Here is a 21201-nt window from a genome sequence, read left to right as displayed (position 1 = left end):
CATTAAGAGAATTGAGCCAGGCACAGAAAGACACACAGCACATGGCCTCACTCATAGGTGGAATCAAGAACATTGCTGGGCTGTGGAATTAGAGAGTGGGGTGGTAGTCACCAGAATTTGGGGATATTGAGGGTAGATAGAAATGAGAAGACATTGGCCAAAGGATATGAACTTATAGATAAATAAGAATTCTACAAAAGTCTCCAGAATAGGTAAATATACAGATATATAAAGCACACAGTTGACCTTGTGGGGTCTGGACCTTGGAAGAGAGGGCATGGGTAGCAGAGGGAAGAGCAGATTCTAATGGTCTTTTTTTTTTTTTTTTTGGATGATTAAAATGTTGTACAATTGATTGTGGCAATGACTAGCCAATACCGAAAAAGCTAAAACTCACTGCATTATAAGGTTTAAAAAGATGAACTGTATAACACATAAATATCTCAGTAAAGCTATTTTTGAAAAAAGGAAAGAAAGAAAAGGAATACTACATAACTTTGGGAAGGCGCTGCATTATGTGTTAAGATCTGTGACTGCGGTCACAGGGAATGAAGGCAGATGTGAAATCAGAGGCCTGGTGAAGTCTGAGAGAACCGTCCTGTGTATGTTGTAAAAAAACGGAAGCATACAAATCAGATATGTAGACGGAGAAGAAATATAAAAGAGTCAGGGGCACAGGTCCCAAAGTAAATGATGACAGGGAGGGTCTCGGGACACCTGCGCATATGCAGGAAGGAAACTCCAGTTTGTCCCTTGGAACCAAAATAAATTCCCCCCCATTAGTCCCTCATGCCCTTAGATTGGAATGTTCTTATCAGCAAGATGTTTCCTCAGATGGGTGGAGAGGGACCCAGATGGCAGCTGATTTTATTCCCTCTTCCAGCTACAGTCTGTTGTGTCTTATCAATCAAGACTACTTTGGGTGAACAATTAACCCACAAGCACAGAATGTAACAGGGTAGTCAATTTAGTTCGAAATCACCTTTTGTCTTCCTGGTTTTGTGAAGCAGATGCAATATGAACAAACGAAACTCCTGAAGGAAATAATGGGTCGATTGACACAAGCATAATTCTCCCTGAGAAGAAGAACATGAAGAAGATGATGGATGAAGAAAGTGGGGTGTAGAATAAAGAGAAACGCATAATGGAGCATCAATATTCAAGACATGGTTATCATTCTTACTTTAACAGGTTAGGATTTCAAAATGGTCTCCAATCCAGTACTTTGTATTCATGCTTCTTTTCAATTATTAAAAGGATATTTGTTATAAGTATTGGAGATAAATAAATAAGATGTACCAAAGTAAATATTAAATAAGAGTATTTACTTCAGTAGTAGACATTTGGTTTAATTGATTTCTCACTAATATAAAGAAGGCTTTGTGAGGCATCCTTCTACATATAGTTTTATAAGTTTATCTGAGCTTGTCTCTCATATATGAAAAGTTGTTAACCTAGTGTGTAGGTAAGATACATGCCCAGAAGCAGAATAGCTATGTTAAAACAACACCCTTAAATTTTGATGACTAGTACCCTTTGAAACATTTCCATGTTTCCCCCCTTGTTAATCACACACTGGTGTTTTCTTCCGAGAAACTAGTTGGCATTATCAGGCAATGCTGAAATGAGGGAGGTGGAGGCAGGAGTCCGATCGAGGCTCTGTGTGACAACGAGCTTTGCATTAATCTTTAACACTGACATCTTTACATTAATCCACGGGTGTTCTTTCTTCATGGTGTCCGATAGGCCTCCCTAGCTTCAGCCTGTAGGCTACATTGACATCCATTCTGACAAAACCAAGTACTGGATAAACAGAAGAAAATGGATGTTATAAAGGTAATTGTCATATTTGTTTTGATTTTAAATCAAACTAAACTCAATATTAAAAACAACAATGTAGTGTAAATAATATAAAATGATGGGAGTAGAGTTACTGGAAATAGAAGAGACATATCGTGGAGGTGATTATGTAATGTTATTAAATATGTGTTTAATAAATAGCATAGCTTGAAATACATTTACAGCAAAAACCTCAACTAAAGGAGATAGGGAGGGAGAAATCTTCAATTATAAGTTGGTTTTTAATTTTTCAACACTTTTCTCCAAGTAACTGAAATAACAAGAAATTTAAAAACCAACAAATTAATAAAACAGGGAATATTTGATTTGTATGGTTAACTACCTTGGCTTAGCTGACATATGCAAAAAACATACCCAGAAATTACAGAACACACATTTTTTAAATCGCATATGAAGTATTTTTACCAAAATAGACCATTTAAAAAGAGTTCAATCTCACGATGTGGTAGCGTACAGGGAACAATGTATTCAGTGAAGTGCTCACCGTGCAAATGTGAGGACCAGAGACAACATCCCTACCTAGCACCATAGTGGGTCATGCCTCTAAGTCCAGTACTATATATGTAGGCTGGAGGAACAGGAGGAACATGGGAGCTTGCTGCCCAATAAATCCAGCCTAATTTGTAAGCTTCCAATTCAGAAAGAGACCCTGACTCCAAAAATCAAGTGGGACAAAAATCAAGGAAGAGCCTGGATATCAACCTCTGATCTTCATATACACATTAATACACACACAGGTTCCAGGTTCCTATATGCACCTGATAACACACACACACACACACACACACACACACACACACACACACACACACACTGATGAATTAAAAACAAATCTCTGAGCATGGTTTCCAACTACAATGAAATTAAATTACAATTCAACAAAGGATCTGGAGGTTCAGAAAATTGGACGTAGTGCTACCTAAGGACCCAGATATACCACTCCTGGGCATACACCCAAAAGATGCCCCAACAAATAACAAGGACACATGCTCCACTATGTTCATAGCAGCCTTATTTATAATAGCTAGAAGCTGGAAAGAACTCAGATGCCCTTCAACAGAGGAATGGAAACAGAAAATGTGATACATTTATACCATGGAGTATTACTCAGCTACTAAAAATAATGATGTCATGAAATTCATAGGCAAATGGATGGAATTAGAAAATATCATCCTGAGTGAGGTAACCCAATCACCAAAAATACACATGGTATGCACTCACTGATAAGTGGATATTAGCCCAAAAGCTTGGATTACCCAAGATACAATCCACGGACCACGTGAAGCACAAGAAGGAAGACAAAAGTGTGGGTGCTTCAGTCCTTCTTAGAAGGGTAAAAATATTTGTAGGAGGAGATATGAGACAAAGTTTGGAGCAGAGACTGAGGGAATGGCCATTCAGAAACTGCCCCACCTGGGGATCCAGCCTTACACATACAGCCACCAAACCTAGACAATATTGCTGATGCCAAGAAGTGCATGCTGACAGGAACCTGATACAGCTGTCTCCTGAAAGGCTCTGCCAGAGCATGACAAATACAGAGGCAGACACTTGCAGTCAACCATTGAACTGAGAATGGGGTCCCCACTGGAGGAGTTAGAGGAAGGATTGAAGGAGCTGAAGGGGTTTGCAACCCCATAAGAACAACAATGCCAATCAACCAGAGCTCCCATGGACTAAACCATCCAAAGAGTGCACATGGACAGACCCATGGTTCCAGCTGCATATGTAGCAGAGGATGGCCTTGTTGGGCACCAATGGGAGGAGAAGCCCTTGGTCTTGCCAAGGCTCCCCAGTGTATGGGAATGTCAGGGTAGGGAGGTGGGAAGGGGTGGGTGGTTGGGTGGGGGGAACAGCCTCATAGAAGAAGGTGGAGGGGGAATGGGATAGAGGGCTTATGGATGGGAAATTGGGAAAGAGTTTAACAGTTGAAATGTAAATAAAATATATCCAGTGGGAAAAAAAAGAAGTTCTAAAAGCCTGAAAATTAAGCAGCATACCTGACAAGCTAAAAAGACTTCAAAATTAAAACTAGGAAATATTTTATTTTGAAATACATAATTAAAATAAGTGGTTTCCTATCATAGATGATCAAAGGTTCAAGAATAATCTAAGGGGAACTTTATGAACTGGAAATAGTCATACAAAGGATTGCAGTGACGAGATGAGGGATCATGACTTCTCAAGGATAAGGGTGTGTGGGAGCTAGCTTGGTAGTAGTAGTTGGCCAGGGTATTTATTACAAGAAGGGAAAAGCTCACACCAGTCGCTCACCTTGGCACGAGTGCAAAGACTCTTAATAAAATAGTAGTGCATTTAAGAGAAGACTCCGACCTACATTGTGATCGAATAGAATTTATTCCAAGACGCAAGAGTGATTTAACACTGCAAACCCAATCAGTGCGTGACTCCGTATAGCCAGGAAAAAAAAGGAAGATGATGTCATAATCTAGTAAAGATTATATCATCCAGGACCCTGATATTATCCATGACCCCATTATCTTGGGTGGTTAAGACAAGTTCTCACACTGTAGATCAGGCTATCTTGGAACTCATTATGTTGAACGTCTGGCCTTGAGTATGTATGTGGCAGTCTTGCTCCTTGAGCCTACCAAGTGTTGGGATGAAAGGCGTGAGTCGCCGTGTCCAATTATATTCAAGATTTTTAAAATAGATTCTTCGTAGACTTGAAGGATACTTCCTTAATCAGGGTTAGACTTCATGATGATCTATGGGATATTTTCTGAATGCTCACCGGTCATAAATGGTATGACAATACACATAAATACCCACAACGGATCCATAAATTGCTAGAAACAAATGAATTTGTCAAGGTCACTGAGATTGACACACACACACACATACACACACACACACACACACACACACACAGAGAGAGAGAGAGAGAGACAGAGAGACAGAGACAGAGACAGAGAGATAGAGAGAGTGCTAGGATTGAACCCTCAGCCATATGCCTGTTCATCATGTCCTCTGTCACAGAGTTATAACCCATGCCCTTCCCTTCTTCTTGTCACGAGAATGGTTTCCTTCGACTCCAATGGGGAATTTATTGAGCAATGCTACTACCATTTAGTCAACTTTTTTATGACAAGATACCAGGAGAGTGTGGAGACATCTGTGACATAAAATTGATTTTATTTTTATATAGCACCAATAAGCAATTATAAAATTAAATGATGAAAATATCCCCAGCATTTCCCTCCGACTGAGGCATCCTGGAAATAAACATTTAAGGTGCTGTGAGCCCTGTGGTAATTTGTGTAGCACCACTGCCGTGGAGTTTAGCCCTGAAGAAGAGTCTGATCCTTAACTCCCACTCCAATGAGAACAAGGAGAAACCCAGAACCAGACGGAGGGGAGTGGATGAAAACCAACTGAGAGCAAGCGGCCTTTGATAAGGAGTTTCCATCCAAGCTGACCTGACAGGATTATTGCAGAAGGCTGGCCAGGGAGATAAGATAGGGAGGCTAACCACATAACCTAACCTATCAGCAGAATTCAAGTTCTAACCCCTCTAACTCCTTCCTTGATGGAAGGAACCCCTCATCAAAAAGACCTAAGATTCCGACTAGGATGGTGGTCAGAGAGACTCTGGCACTGGATATATTTTACCGTAAGGCACAGCAGTTCAGAGTTTAAAATATATGCAATGGACACCAATGGTTCTATCTATGATGATTTCGGTCACATGAGCCCCAGCTAGAAAGAAATCAAAATTTCTGTAACAACATATGGGAAATGCACTAGAGCACTCTTTTACAAAGACCTCGATGGTAAGAGAGCAAATCACTGCCATCTAAAACAACATGGCTGAATTGAACCGGAACACGTCATGTCACCATAGCACAGCATAAAATATCATACCGTGACTTCATGCTCACGAGAAGTTCAAAACCAGGCAAAGTTAACCAATGGGGCAAAAGAGGTCAGAACGGTGATCATGGGTCTGCATGCCTTTGCCTCAGAAAGGGAAGCCCTAGGAGGCTGTAAATGTGCCATCTTTGGAAAAAGGTTGTCCCCCAGAATGTTAATTTCCTGCTCTTGAGGTCTGTATTGTTCAACCCATAGGGCAGGCTTGGAAAGACAGATCCTAGGTGCCATATTATAGGTCTTTAAATGAGCCAAGGCCTCTGTGCATGCAGCAGGCCACTCCTGGGTACCACAGAGAGCAGAGGAGCATCCACTGCATCCACAAGTGGCCACACTAGGTCAGGCCATTTACCTGGGGGAGCTTAACAGAGCCTGCTGTGTCAGGGAAGGCCAAGTCAGTCTGTGAAGGCGCACACTCGGAGTGAGGCCATATCACAGGAGCCTCTGTCACTGTCAGTGCAGCAAGGACAGTGCAGATAAAGTCACTTTGCTTCCATTCTGAGTGCGAAGGTTGAGGCAGACTGAATCTGTATCCTGTTCGTGCATGTGGAGCCTGCCATCTATCTAGCATGACCCCATGAGGCACGGGCTAATAAATAACTTTTTGTACGAGTAATAAAATACTACTTAAGAACACACAGAAGAAACTAAAAACACATGAGCCTGTGGGCATTCAAACCACATCAGGAAAACCAGGTTCATGACCTTATCGAGCACAGTCAAATGAACAAGACACAACATCCTCACCTGGTTCCCATGAAAGGAGGGACACCTAATGCTGTAATGGTGATGTCACCATTGCCCAGTCATCGGATAACCTGCGGTGTGTATTGGGGGACAGACAGGCAGAGAAGTCTGCCAATGATTGTAAGTAAACCAAGGTAGGCAGCTGTTGGGGGTCAGTGCTTAGAGTCCCTGACTGGGGTAGATCCAGATATTTACAGGGGCTGCTGCCAAAGGTATCCAGTGATTAGAGACTCTGAGGGAGCAAAACTTAAAATTCACATGCACACACACACATACACACACACACACACACACACACACACACACACAGAATGGACAAAACAAAAGGCAAAGTCCAATAGCTTCATACACACAAATATACATGCATACGCACACAACACACAACACACACACACACACACACACACACACACACACACACACACACACACACACTGAATGGACAAAACAAAAGGCAAAGTCCAATAGCTTCATACACACAAATATACATGCATACGCACACAACACACAACACACACACACACACACACACACATACATTGAATGGACAAAACAAAAGGCAAAGTCCAATAGCTTCATACACTACACACACACACACACACACACAAACACACACATATATATATATATATATATATATATATATGCAGGCATGTATGTACATACACACATACACATACACATGCATAGAGACCTACAGACAGACATATACATATGCACATGTAGAAGGGTTAGAGCAGAGCTCCAGCAAGTAGGCTCCAAGTATTCCACACATACACACATAAGTACACACAAGTGGTGGATGGAAGGAACCATGTTCCAACCCCATTCACACAGACTGTTCACATACACACATAATCAATGGACGGGAGAGACAATGTTCCAGCCACGCCATCCTTTATTCTTTCTTCCATCACTTATATATCCCAGAAAAACCTTTTAAGCAGTATACAATTACAATGTGACTACCGTTAGTTTTCTTCTAGTGCATGATTATGGAAAAACAGTGTGTTTTCCAATACCTGTCCAAGAAATAACATTACATACTGGAGGTAATGAAAACAAATTATTCTTAAAAATTCGTATACATTTCCAACCCAGCGACTTGTTGCAGATTAACAGAGTGTGAGCAAGCAGGGGAGTTTACTCAGCCGGTGTCTCTGACTGGCAGGCAACAATTAGAACTTACAAGAAAGAAGTGATTATTTTATTATTTATCTGTAAAAGTAGGCTTGTAAGGATCTTAAAAGAATCACATCTAAACTTTTATATCAAATTAGTAATATCTACCTTAAATCTCAAAAATGTTTATCTACTCATCAGCAATTCTCGGTAAGTCATATCAGGAAGCTGAGGGAAAAATTGGGCATAAGAAATCAATTATCATCCGCCCAGCCTCAGTGAGAGTCACGTGAGCCAGCTCTGCCATGGTCTTGTTCCCTGACCTTAAAGGTTAACAAATAAGAGTGGCCTTTCTGAACTTCACATTGTCCCCAAAGACTTTCACCATCAGCTCCAGTGATAAAAACATCTCAACCCGGATTCACTAACAACTTTATTTCCAAATGGTTTCTAAGGGTGGTCGTCATTGCTGACAATCTACATGTCTAAGCTCTTCTCTAGGGAGGTGATAGAATCATAATCTGCTCCAGCAGCAGGGCCCAAAAGAGATCAAGCGTTAATCCTGTGAGTGCCAGGACACTGTCCAGTGAGGGACTGGAAGCCCCTTAGAGCTCTCATATAACTCTTAGATTAAGAGGGATGTGAGTGCGACAAGCAGAGCAGACTCCATTACAGCATACAGTCCTCAGGACACAGAGTCCTGGGAGCCGTGCCACACCAAGGCCCACCCCTGTGTCTGTGGTAACCAGTGGGCCGCATCCCATGAGTTCTAAAGTCATTTATTGTTCCTCCTGCGTGGCTCTCAGCATCTCTATCTTTCAATTTGTTAAAGTAAACCATATGGATTTTGTCCCTGGGCCAAATGGACATCTGAAAACGACTCTGGATATCTGAAAACGACCAGAAGCAGAAAAATAAGCGATATGATTATTGCAATAATAATTTCTAAATTAATAACGAAGCTACAGTAGGAATTAAGCTCTAACCGAGTTTTTAACTAAAGTCGTGTGAGAACTGGATATTTCCTCAGCTGAACAAACTTATAATCTAACCTGTCCAACGGCACTAACCTGTGAAGGAAGAGTATCCATGACAACTGAAAGCCAAAAACGTATTCTATTTATCTCACAGAACAGTCTGAACCTGTTCTTAAAGTATTTTTGAACCATTATAAGGTAGAGATATAACGTGAGTCCAATTAATGTTAATAAAAATAAATGAAAGGCAGCGGCAGGTGGTCAGATGAGTCTTAATATTTTGAATTTGGGAGCCCATGTAAATAATAGTTTCCTCTAGAGCACTGACTATGTGGGTCAATCCTCTATTTTTCCTGAGTAAGGTAAAGGAAACATTTTGGGGTAAAGGATTTACACGATGAGTAGTGTGCACCTGTCGTCTCAAAGTGGCAGTTGAGGCTCACATAAGTCCCGCCATCTAAATGAGTACAGTGAGAAGTCTCCTAGGCTGTGAGAGAGCGTTTGCAACCCATTTCCGTGGAAGTGCAGCAAAACCCACGTGTCAAGGCAGGGGGAGATTAACACGGTAAAAAACATAAGGAGGCTAATAAACAATGAGAAAAGCATTAGGGCTCGTGGTGGAATTAATGCAGTCAGTCAAATAGCACTTGATGTGAAATGATATACAGACACCCATTGTTAGTGCTTTTGTATCCCCTATGCCTCGGGTATAAAATAGCAAAGGTGGAACCACACAGGGTCACAGTCCTTCAGGCGCATCGGAAGTCACCTGCTCGTGTCCTCCTTTGATACAGGAGTATCTAATACAGGTGGGGAGCTGGAGATGTTGATGGCTGAGGTGGGCATGGAGGAAGGGGCAGGAGTGGAAGCTTCTGTCTCGATGTCAGTAGGGGAGGCCCTGGCACAATCAACTGGACTGGCATCTGTGAAGCGGCATCCTGGGGAAACATAGAATCAAAACTTCTCCCGGAATGAAACGTCTGGTCCTTATCATCCAGTTAGTAGGACTTTTGAATCTTGAGGTTTGGAGTTGATTTTATATTAAGATGTTTAAAAGGGGACTTAGAATTTGTTTTGTACAGCCAGAATACGGCAAATACATAGGCGAATGCCAGCAGCAAACCACTGAACTGAGAATGGGATCCCCGTTGAAGGAATCAGAGAAAGGACTGGAAGAGCTTGAAGGGGCTTGAGACCCCATATGAACAACAATGCCAAGCAACCAGGGCTTCCAGCCACTACCCAAAGACATGGACTGACCCTGGGCTCCAACCTCATAGGTAGCAATGAATAGCCTAGTAAGAGCACCAGTGAAAGGGGAAGTCCTTGGTCCTGCCAAGACTGAACCTCCAGTGAACGGGTTTGTTGTGGGGAGGGCAGTAATGGGGAGAGGATGGGGAGGGGAACACCCATCTAGAAGGGGAGGGGGAGAGGTTAGGGGGTTGTTGGCCTGGAAACTGGGAAAGGGAATGACAATAGAAATGTAAATAAGAAACACCCAATTTAATAAAGATGGAGGGGAAAAAAGAATTTGTTTTGTAAAATATGATGAGACGAGTGTTTATAAACTCCATTTTGTATCTTAAATATTTGAGTCTTTCTAGCTTGATGTGTTCTCTCACAACAGCCTGTTCTGAGAGATTACGGGGAATGCCAGTGGTCAAAAGCCACAGACCTAGGAGCACTGCCTGTTTTTGAAGCCCTATGCTATTCCCAAGGTCGTAAAACTGTAAAACAAATGTTGTATGACCTTGTTGAAAGCCTCCCCAGGTCAGACAGAAGTACAGCTAATGTAAGAGTAAGTATCATAGATTGTAAGGCACACACAAGCCCCGCAGGTTAATAATCATGGGGAGGTCATGCTAAAAAATGCTACAAGATGGCTCCAACCGCTTTTGAAAGCAAAGAGCAGCAGTGTTTTGATGTATAACTCTGTCAGGCAGGCTCTGCAGAGAAAGCAACAACTTTTGTCAGGGAATTGACGCTCTCTTTACCTTTATACACAGGCCCAGGAAGCATAACATGAGCTTGAGGGCGTTCCATCAAGAAAGGGAAACGTCTAAATTGAAGTAAACTCGTACGCAACTCTAAGATCAGGGCTAGGATAGCGAAGCCTCCAGAAGGTGGTGAGCCATTTCTTTAACATAAGAGATTACCTTGACTATATATTAAGAGTTAGTATACAAGTCAAAGGGCTTGTCCTCTAGTCTTTTAAAAGCAGTGATGTTATTAGCTCCCTTGGTTGTGTAGAAGTTTTTTATGTGGGGAAAGATTTTGTGTGAGCAGGCAGCATGTCTGAGGAAGAATCACAGGTGAACATTAATATCTTTGGACAACAGTGCTGGTCTGGCTCTAAAAAGGTTAATGAAATTTTAACTGTAGAAGTCAACTTTCTTAATGACTCTGGGACAACATCTAGGCTGAGACTATCAAACAATGGCTTCAATTTAGCCGTAATAATTTTTAAGAGAGGACAAATCCCAGTGGTTTTTTAATAGAAGCTTTTTAAAATCATTTAGATTTTTAAAATAATAAACCATCTTAATGAATGACACTTTCGTGAAGCCTGACAGCCCAGCACAGCAGTGGCAAATCCTATAGACCCCTTTAGTTATTTTTGACTTGGTTCAGGAGGCCTTGAGAGAAGGCCAAGGGTCAATCAAGCAGTGCAGTCTGGGCCATTCCGGTTTACAGTATTCTGTTGCCTCCTCCTGCAGGTCAGATTGCTTTTCCAAGGTCAAGCTCTCCTCCTCTGATTCATTACCATCTTCTCCTGAGCCGTCTTCCTTATCCTTCACTATCAAGAAACAAAGATTTTTCTTAGATCCTGAATGAGACATCATGAAGGGATCCCTTCATGAGGGGGAGCAAAGGGCTCCCCGGTGGACCAGAACTCTTTCTCCCCTGCTGATGATGTCTGCTTAACAATAGTCCAAACAGGGGTTGGGGATTTAGCTCAGTGGTAGAGCGCTTGCCAGCAGGCGCAAAGCCCTGGGTTCGGTCCCCAGCTCCGGAAAAAAAAGAAAAGGGAAAAAAAAAAAGAATAGTCCAAACAGTGAGTGCGGCAAGAGGCGCATCCTTCCCTCCATTCTCTGTAAATCGTTCCTTAATATCTATTTCTGCTGTCTCTCGTGTTTCAATATCTAAAGTTCCTTGGTCTAGGAGACCAAGGGCTGGCTGCCTGTTCGAGCTGGAGAAAACCAGTCAGCTGTGCTAGCCACGTTTCCTTTTCCCTTAAGCATGTGTTTAATAACACAGGAGGAAAGCCTTTTGTCCTTACCTTGTTCCATTTTGGTGGAGTCAATGCTTAGCAGGAGGGAGCCTCCGCCCAAAGCACCAGGCAATCATGGGATCGGCCTTCTCGGTTGAGTGGAGCCTCCACCCACTCTGGCAGCAGCTTCTTGGGGTCAGCCTTCTCAACTTGGCAAAGTTGAGAAGGCTGGCAAATTCAACTCCAAATATTCAGCCTTGGCAAATTCAACTCCAAATATTCAAGTTCCTGATCCTGCTCTACTCAAAACAACGGGTGACTTACCTCCTCAGGTTCCTTTAAGGGCCCCAGATCTCAATGGCTTTGGTATCCATGTGGTGGGTAAACCAAGGCAGACAGCTGTTGGGGGTCAGTGCTTAGAGCCCCTGACAGGGCTGCATCCAGATATTTACAGGGGCTGCTGCCTAAGGCATCCAGTGATTAGAGACTCTGAGGGAGCAGAGTTTAATTTACTGGGGCTGGTACTCTCTGAGGCCAGTGGAAAAGCAAGGGTCTCTTTTAACTCCTTGGGGTCAGCGAAAAAGAGAAGGAAAGAGATAATTCACACCTGTAAACACACACACACACACACACACACACATACATATATATATATATATGCAGGCATGTACATACACACATACACATACACATGCAGAGAGACCTACAGACAGATGCATACACATGCACACGTAGAACGGTTAGAGCAGAGCTCCAGCAAGTAGGCTCCAAGTATTGCACACACACACACATAAGTACACACAAGTGGTGGATGGAAGGAACCATGTTCCAACCCCCTTCACACAGACTGTTCACATACACACATAGTCAATGGACGGGAGAGACAATGTTCCAGCCACGCCATCCTTTATTCTTTCTTCCATCACTTATATATCCCAGAAAAACCTTTTAAGCAGTATACAATTACAATGTGACTACCGTTAGTTTTCTTCTAGTGAATGATTATGGAAAAACAGTGTGTTTTCCAGCACCTGTCCAAGAAATAACATTACATACTGGAGGTAATGAAAACAAATTATTCTTAAAAATTCGTATACATTTCCAACCCAGCGACTTGTTGCAGATTAACAGAGTGTGAGCAAGCAGGGGAGTTTACTCAGCCGGTGTCTCTGACTGGCAGGCAGCAATTAGAACTTACAAGAAAGAAGTGATTATTTTATTATTTATCTGTAAAAGTAGGCTTGTAAGGATCTTAAAAGAATCACAAATCTAAACTTTTATATCAAATTAGTCATATCTACCTTAAATCTCAAAAATGTTTATCTACTCATCAGCAATTCTCGGTAAGTCATATCAGGAAGCTGAGGGAAAAATTGGGCATAAGAAATCAATTATCATCCGCCCAGCCTCAGTGAGAGTCACGTGAGCCAGCTCTGCCATGGTCTTGTTCCCTGACCTTAAAGGTTAACAAATAAGAGTGGCCTTTCTGAACTTCACATTGTCCCCAAAGACTTTCACCATCAGCTCCAGTGATAAAAACATCTCAACCCGGATTCACTAACAACTTTATTTTCCAAATGGTTTCTAAGGGTGGTCGTCATTGCTGACAATCTACATGTCTAAGCTCTTCTCTAGGGAGGTGATAGAATCATAATCTGCTCCAGCAGCAGGGCCCAAAAGAGATCAAGCGTTAATCCTGTGAGTGCCAGGACACTGTCCAGTGAGGGACTGGAAGCCCCTTAGAGCTCTCATATAACTCTTAGATTAAGAGGGATGTGAGTGCGACAAGCAGAGCAGACTCCATTACAGCATACAATCCTCAGGACACAGAGTCCTGGGAGCCGTGCCACACCAAGGCCCACCCCTGTGTCTGTGGTAACCAGTGGGCCGCATCCCATGAGTTCTAAAGTCATTTATTGTTCCTCCTGCGTGGCCTTTGGCCGAACTCCTGGTGGTTTCCCAGGGCTCTCAGCTCAGCGATCCCTACTTTTTGACAAGATTCACTTTAATTGCTGTCTCTACGCACATACATACATACATACATATATACATACTTACATACATACATACATCCGCCCTCTGTGCACATAGACCTGGTCCTGGGACTAACCTTGAATGTCCTGGGCTTCCTTGCCCCAGTGTCTACAGTTCTTTGCTGGGTCTGTTAGTATCCTGTTTAAGTATATTCAGTGTCTGCCTCTATAGCACCTGTCCAATGCTCCCTTCAGTGACACTGTTTTGTAGTCTGTGTGGCCTCTGTAAACCCTTGGTGGTCATTCTAAATACAGGACTAAAGGTATATATAATGATGGGAAATTATAGACACAAGTGTCCCCACCACTGCAGGGCAGTCTGACACCTTTTGCCATCACTGACCTCTTAAACTCCAGGGAGGCTCTTAAAGGCTTGGAGTTCCCTCCATAAAACTGCTAGAAGCCCTGCATAACACAGGCAGGCAAGGGGGCGAGACCTCATGTTAGAGATGAGCAGAAACCAAAGGCTCACCCTTACTCCAGTGAATGGTTCATGGCAGGTGAGGCGTCTTAATCTAGCTCCTTATAGGACATGTCCCCAAGGCGAGGCAGGGACTGCTGCACGCTGGCTTGCCCGGGTCTCCCGCTGGATGGCAGTGACCAATTCAGTAGCTTCTTCCACTTCTTTGGTTCCTCCATGACTCTTGCCCTTCCTCTACTTACATGTGATTCATCTCAGACAGACCCTAAACTCACCTGTGGGCCTGTTTTCTGGGGGGAAAAGGCAAAGCTACAGTTTAGAGACAGATATTTTAGAATCTATGTAGGGGGGTTGTATATATAATGGACTCTGTGTGTGTGTGTGTGTGTGTGTGTGTGTGTGTGTGTGTGCGTGCGTGTGTGTGTACATGTGAGCATGCATGGACCAAGGCATGCATTTAAAATTCAGAAGACAACTTCCAGGGCTCTTTTTGGTTCTATCACCACGAGCACTCCAAGGCATGAATGTAGATTGTAGGCTTGACAGCAAAGTCCCTTTCTTTGTTCACACAGTCATCTCTCTGGCCCGAAATCTCAACTTTGTATTTGTATGTATGCTAAATATAGTCATCTTTTCCTATAGACGTGCACTTTGAATGATGTGGATGAGGACTTTAAACTCCTGCTCAATTGCTTCATGTGGAAAATACTAACTTGGCTGCTATGAGGCGAATGCCAGAGAGAATGGACAGACAAGGTAGGATGGGTGCCTTTGTCTATCTGAAGGCCAAGTGGATGAAAACTATCTCCAAGTGATTTGAAGTCAGGGGCAATGGCGGGACACTTTGGGCTTTCCTCTGAAGTTTGGTAAGCCTGTGGTAGCAGATCTTCCATAATTTGTGTTTCAGAGTGAGAGAATTTCACCAAAAGGATTCCATGTTGTTGGTTTAAACTTGACTGACTGCTAGAAGACATGGGGTAGAGAAGCAAAGAGGGGGCTGAGGGAATTGGGCGGAGTTTGTTTTGCAAAATGAAATAAAAGTTTTACCTCTTCTCTCCACTGTGAAATACTTAGTGGCACCTGCCTTACTCCCTGATGCTTTGGGTGTGCATGGACGCAAAGGAGCTTGTGAGGGATGCTGAGGTCGCTCCAGTGCTGCTCAGGAGAAATGTGGAGTTCACCGAGAGAGAGAGAACGGCAAGAGTCCTTACAGAAAACCAAAGCCTACTTAAACGTATCAATGTCAAGCTGGAGAGGTGGGGTTCAGGGGTGGAGTGGGTGGGTCAGTGTCCATAACTGGACAAATATTTGTAAGTAAACAGATACTCCAACGGACAACCTGCTTTTCCTGGATCAGCGTTTCTGGGGAACCAGATTAGGATCTCCCACCCTTGCTCAAGCACCTGGTGCAGCCGGGGGCAAGCCCAACATTCCTTTTAATTGGAAACACTTAAAAGTACACAGTTGGGTTTTTAGACAATACTTCCTCTTATATTGTAAACAAATGTGGTAAAGAAGGGTCAAGAGGTTAGAGGCCTATAATAAATCACCTCCAATAAGTTGAGAAGACTATGTGTATCTTGTGTCTATATATATAGGGGTAAAGACACTTCTAGAACCAACCCTTTCCAGAGGGAAAGCTGAAGATGGGATCTTTGAAGAGTCCTGTCTTCCTCTTGGTCCTCTACCTTCTGGAAGGGGTTCTGAGCAATTCCCTCATCCAGTTGAACAACAATGGCTATGAAGGCATCGTCATTGCCATAGACCACGATGTGCCAGAAGATGAAGCCCTCATCCAACGGATAAAGGTACATTCCAGTAGGAATTACCTATGCTTTGGCACGTCCTAATTAGCTAATACCAATGAAATCCTCATCCGGCCATAACATTGTGATGAAGGAAACCTGATTTGTCTTGCTCCAGTTGTTGGGCTGGCAGGATATTTTTACGTCTGAATCTCAGATTCCTTATCTAGGAAAGGAAACCAATAACTCTTTACCCACTAGGGTGTTTATGAGAAACAAGTCGAGTGAAATGCACATAGCTCCGAGTTAGATGCGCTGTTGGCACTTAACAAATGACGGGTGTATTTACTAACTGACGGTTGCCACTGAAATCTACTTCGCCCCAAGAGAAAGGCAAACTCAGTGTATTCAGCAGATACCGGTAACTGCAGGGCAGGTAATTTCTTTGCAGGATGTTACCCCCAGCACACAGTAGACCGTGTTTTATTCTACTTATGACTAACTCGTGATGTTAAATAGGAACTTGAGGTTTCTAATGTAAGGCTCTAGCTTAGAGACCACCCTTCCAGTGGGCAGAGATTCTACATCTTTCCAACCTGGGAGCAGAGGGATCAGCTCAGGGCTGCGGCAGGTGAGGGTGGGAGGTGGGGGAGGGGTTTACCTTGTCTCCTCTTCTTGTCTGGGGACTGCTGGAAGAGTCATTCAGAAGGTCATCGTGTGGAGGGGTGAGAGGAGGTCTTCCAGAACAGTAAAGAGCTAAAAATAAGACAAGACGGAAACTCTTTCTAACAGACCACCTGGAGTCCCCAGTCTGTCCATAGCACATCCAGGGTCAGCACCGTGGGATGAGTGAGTGTCCTGCTCTGTAAAATGGGTTGATAAGTAGTTCTTGCACAGAGCATTGTGAGCAGCATATGAGAAATGTGCAGCAGCACCTGGACAGAGTCCCTGCTGCTGTCCCTGAGTCCCTTACCTTCTGCTTGTTTTTCTCTTGCACTTAAGCAACAGTTTTAATTTATTGTATTTTCAATTCTTTATGTTTTATTCATTAGTCTTTTTCGCATATTAGTTTAATTTTGTTTATGCACTCCATTAGTAGGCAACATGTTATCTTCAGTTTCATTATCATTTTTAAAATTAGTTTCCTTCTTTGACAATTTTATAATGCAGATAATGCATTCTGATTAGTAGCACACACAAACGTGCACAGACATGTACCCCTCCTTCTCTCCCATCTCCATCAGCATTTCTCAGGTCTCACAGCTTCTTTCATGGGTTCATGATTTTAGTCTTGTTTAGTGGCACACTTAGTGGCAATCTGTGTGACGAGTGGATGGGAATTATTCATGGAACCCCTGGCGGGGTCACCAGTGGGCACAAGTAAAGGCAATGACTGTTCTTTGTCTCTGTGTGTATATCTCTGTCTCTCTGTCTCTCTGTCTCTCTGTCTCTCTGTCTCTCTGTCTCTCTCTCTCTCTCTCTCTCTCTCTCTCTCTCTCTCTCTCTCTCTCTGGTAATCTACCTAGCAAACAGTTGAGCAGTGAAGGTTAGGGCCCCCTTGAACCCCTTGTCTATTGGTCACCTTCTTATCCCTTCTGAAAGCAAGTTCCTGGAACAAGAGTCCAGAAGACTCTTCCAATGATGCCTCATGAAGCAAACTCTGGAAAGTGGAGTTTGGGTAGAGAACCACCTTTGTCTGTTAGGAGTTTCTGGCTAGACTATTTCTCAAGCAGGGAGAGCATGGAGGATGGAGGGAAGATGTTGCTTCCTAGGAAGCTTCTGTCCCTAGCCAAAAGGCCATCAGACCATCCTCAGTACAGAGAAGTTCATGCCCAAAATTAAGCAATAAGCTGAAACCTAGAGTGGGCTTTTAACTGTCACAGCAAAGACGAAATAGATAATTAGGAAAAGAAATAAGGTAGAAAAAGGAAAAGAAGTGTGGCTGCTTTGTTTCTGTGTCCAGCCAGTATGTTTCAGGGATGGGCCAGTTAAACATGGTACGTTATCTCTAATAACAGCAACTTGGAGTTTTAGGAAGCTTCTTGCCCTCACTATCTTTGGTGGGTTTCCTCCTGAAAACAATTTCTCACCACAATTATTAAGTTAGCTTTCTAGAAAGAGCAATGACGGAACTGTGTGAGCTACGATGGATTTCCCTGCTTCCTTCTGGGCTCCAAGAGTACAGTAGTACAGTGGTGTCCTGAGGGTCCCTGCTTAGTAAAAGTCAGCTCCTCCCATTTGATGTCCAAGGTCTGAAGAGTTCAGAGACTCCCACCATGACTGCAGCTGCTGTTCTCTTCAATCTCTGCTTCAATAACCTTCCTTTTGAGGGGAGATTCTCTGCCTTGAGCCCCTGCCTGAGACAGAGTTCCTAAGTCAGCAAGACAGTATTCAAGAGTCTCCTGCCTGTGTATGTGGAGGGGACTCCCACTGTTCTATGGCGGAGCATTGTGAGGACGTCCCACAGATGAAATTCAGGGAGACACTCTCTATCTCTTTCTCTCTCCCCTCCCTCCCCCTCTCAATTTCTCTCTGTCTCTTTATTTCTCTGTGTCTCTGTCTCTGCGTGTCTCTCTTTCTGTCAGTCTCTTTATTTCTCTGTCTCTGTTTCTGTGTCTCTGTCTCTATTTCTGTATCTCTCTCTCTGTATCTGTCTGTCACTCTCTCTGTGTGTGTCTCTGTCTCTCTCTGTCTTTTTCTGTCCATCTCTTTATGTCTCTTTGTCTGTCTCGATATTTCTCTCTGTTTGTGTGTCTCTGTCTGCCTCTGTCTCTCTATCTCTATCTCTCACTGTCTCTCTCTTTCTGTTTCTGTCTCTCTATATATTTCTTTGTCTCTGTTTCTCTCTGTATGTCTCTGTTTCTGTGTCTCTGCTTCTCTATTTCTGTCTCTCTTCATTTCTCTGTCTCTTCTGTCTCTCTCCCTGTCTCTTCTGTATCTCTTCCTGTCTCTGTCTCTCTCCTTGTCTCTGTTTCATCTCTGTCTCTGTCTCCCTTCTTCCCTGCTGTGTGTCCAGAATGCAAACAAAGGGAGTCTTCAGTGGTGTCTCTTCAGTGCACAGAGCCCAGGTCCTAGCTGGCTTAGTGCTAATGTACCACTTTCACTCATCAATAACTTGCTCAGTTAGTCACTCAGCCTTTCCTTGATTTATATAACAAATATTTGCAAAGCAACTACATTATGTCAGGTTCCATGCTTGTCCTTAGGGAGCGCCGGGCCCATCCAGTAACCAACAATGACACACACAGCCCGCTCTCAGCCAGAGTTTACATGTCTGTGTGGATATGATGCCACACTCTCAGAACGCAGAACAGATGACGCATGTCTCTGTTGTTAAACCATGCAGACAAGAAAGAGAGTTTACTTCATGCTGCTTGCACTTTGTCTCGGGAAGCATCAAACAGTCACACTTCGTGGGTGGAAATGCAGTCAGGTGTTCAAACACAGTCAGGTTTACACCCAACCATCAAGCATTTGGCAATTTTAAATTTAAAAAAATTATTTTTGGAAGAAAGTATGTTAAATTCTCCCAGTGACTGTTAAAATCTGGGCTTTGGGGTGTAGAAATGCAAAGCCCTAAGCATGTTTTCTAAGTTAGAAAGGGAATCGGTATTGCCACTGTTTGAAATGTGGGGAGGATATGCATGGAGAACATGAGTAAACTCCCCAAATTTAGCCACAGAGAAGGTAGGAGCAAGATTCTGCATTGCATGGGTAGCTGAACACAACCTCCCGACACCAAGATGGGCAGTCCTCTCCCCCACCCCCACCCTGCCCTCTCCCACCGGGCACAGTCTCCACTCAAGGTCTGCTGCAGCCAGGACTCTGCTTCTGTGGTGACCCCTCCTTTTAGTGTTATTGTTTTCCAAGTAGCACCTCCACAGTGGAAAAGTTCCTGTTCCAACAAACAGACCCCATTCCACTTTAACTTAAATAAGCATTTGTTAACCTGCCATCTGTGGTCACTGTCTCCAGTTTCTCACCTCTCACTGTCCTGACTCCACTCCCACAGCACTGCTGTCTCCCTTCTGTAGACATGGCTCACCCAGTCTGGCGCATAGCACATAGCGAGGGACACTCCCTGGCCTTAATCCGTCACTTCTATTGTCCTTTCTTTGCACTGTGACTCATTCCCTGACCATCCCAGAGCACCAGGGTTCTCTTTTACTTCCTGTCCATGCTCAGTCTCCGTCCTAGCTGGCGCAAAGCCTTCTTTCTACAGTATCATCTGTACATCCGGTCGCAGTGCACCCCAGGGAGCCTGCAGGGGCAGTTGCTACTGCTGCTCCTTCATTTCTGAGAGATAAAGCTGTGCACAATTTGCGAATGCCAAATGATGCTCTTTCCTTAAATCTAACTCTTAATACTATACTAAAATGAGTGTTACTTGAACATGTAACATTAGGTTTAGCTTAACTGTTCACCATCGTGTGCTGAGACCTGGAGAATTATATCCCCAGTTCAGTTTCTCCAACTGTTATTCATGGTCAAGGGATCAAACGAAATGAAGGCACCAGATGGCAGTAAGAATAGTGCTAAGAAAGCATTCGTCTTCCTAGGTGTCACACATGTGATGTCATTTGTGAGGTAGTCACAACAACATGTCTCAGGCTCTAAGTGGTGAAATCTGAGCTTAGAATTGGAAAGTGTCTAATGCCCTCAAGAAGTGGTTAAGTCAGGATTAGCATCTGCCTCCAGAGTCTATGATATGGTCAGCACTCAGAGAGACTGCTTGCTGTATTTAAGGAAGCCATGTTCCCTGCCTAGTTGGGCTTTTGAATGGAAAATACAGATGTGTCTTGAAATAACTTGTAACTCAATCTGTTCTCAGTGATGTTGTTAAGTGTGTTCTCTCCTCCCAGGACATGGTGACTCAGGCCTCTCCATACCTGTTTGAAGCTACAGGGAAAAGATTTTACTTCAAAAATGTTGCCATTTTGATTCCTGAGAATTGGAACACAAAACCTGAATATAAGAGGCCAAAACTTGAAACCTTAAAAAATGTGAGAACAAGTTCTTTTAGACATCTATTTTCTTCTGCGATTTACCGGTTTGATCGGTTGCTTGCTTGCTTGCTTGGTCAGTTGATTGGTTGATTGGTCAGTTGCTTGGTTGTTCAGTTGGTTGGTTGGTTGGTTGGTTGGTTGGTTGGTTGGTTGTTCAGTTGGTTGGTTGATTGGTCAGTTGTTTGGTT

At 43.3% G+C, this 21201-nt stretch overlaps 1 protein-coding gene and 2 long non-coding RNA genes across 3 annotated transcripts in view; 1 reads left to right on the top strand and 2 right to left on the bottom strand.

Annotated features, from left to right (window-relative positions):
• Positions 1–329: 329 nt before the first annotated feature.
• On the bottom strand, positions 330–20059 carry LOC147996596 (uncharacterized). The gene is made up of 3 exons (XR_015677101.1): positions 19991–20059; positions 16669–16763; positions 330–1803 (listed from the first exon to the last, which is right to left on the bottom strand). It is a non-coding gene; the product is annotated as an uncharacterized LOC147996596 (long non-coding RNA).
• Positions 11078–11989, bottom strand: LOC147996597 (uncharacterized). Its single transcript, XR_015677099.1, has 2 exons — positions 11878–11989; positions 11078–11394 (listed from the first exon to the last, which is right to left on the bottom strand). It is a non-coding gene; the product is annotated as an uncharacterized LOC147996597 (long non-coding RNA).
• Positions 15895–21201, top strand: part of Clca1 (chloride channel accessory 1) — a 25584-nt gene continuing 20277 nt past the window's right edge. The window contains 2 exon segments of the mRNA NM_001107449.1: positions 15895–16070; positions 20870–21010. Of these exon segments, the coding sequence (NP_001100919.1) occupies positions 15909–16070; positions 20870–21010 (303 nt within the window). The 5' untranslated portion in view covers positions 15895–15908.

This window comes from Rattus norvegicus, chromosome 2, assembly GCF_021556685.1.
Source record: "Rattus norvegicus strain SHRSP/BbbUtx chromosome 2, alternate assembly SHRSP_T2T, whole genome shotgun sequence".
In the NCBI taxonomy this organism is placed as follows: domain Eukaryota; kingdom Metazoa; phylum Chordata; class Mammalia; order Rodentia; family Muridae; genus Rattus; species Rattus norvegicus.
The sequence above is the reverse complement of the archived record's forward strand: the minus strand, read 5'-3'. Positions and strand labels throughout refer to the sequence as shown.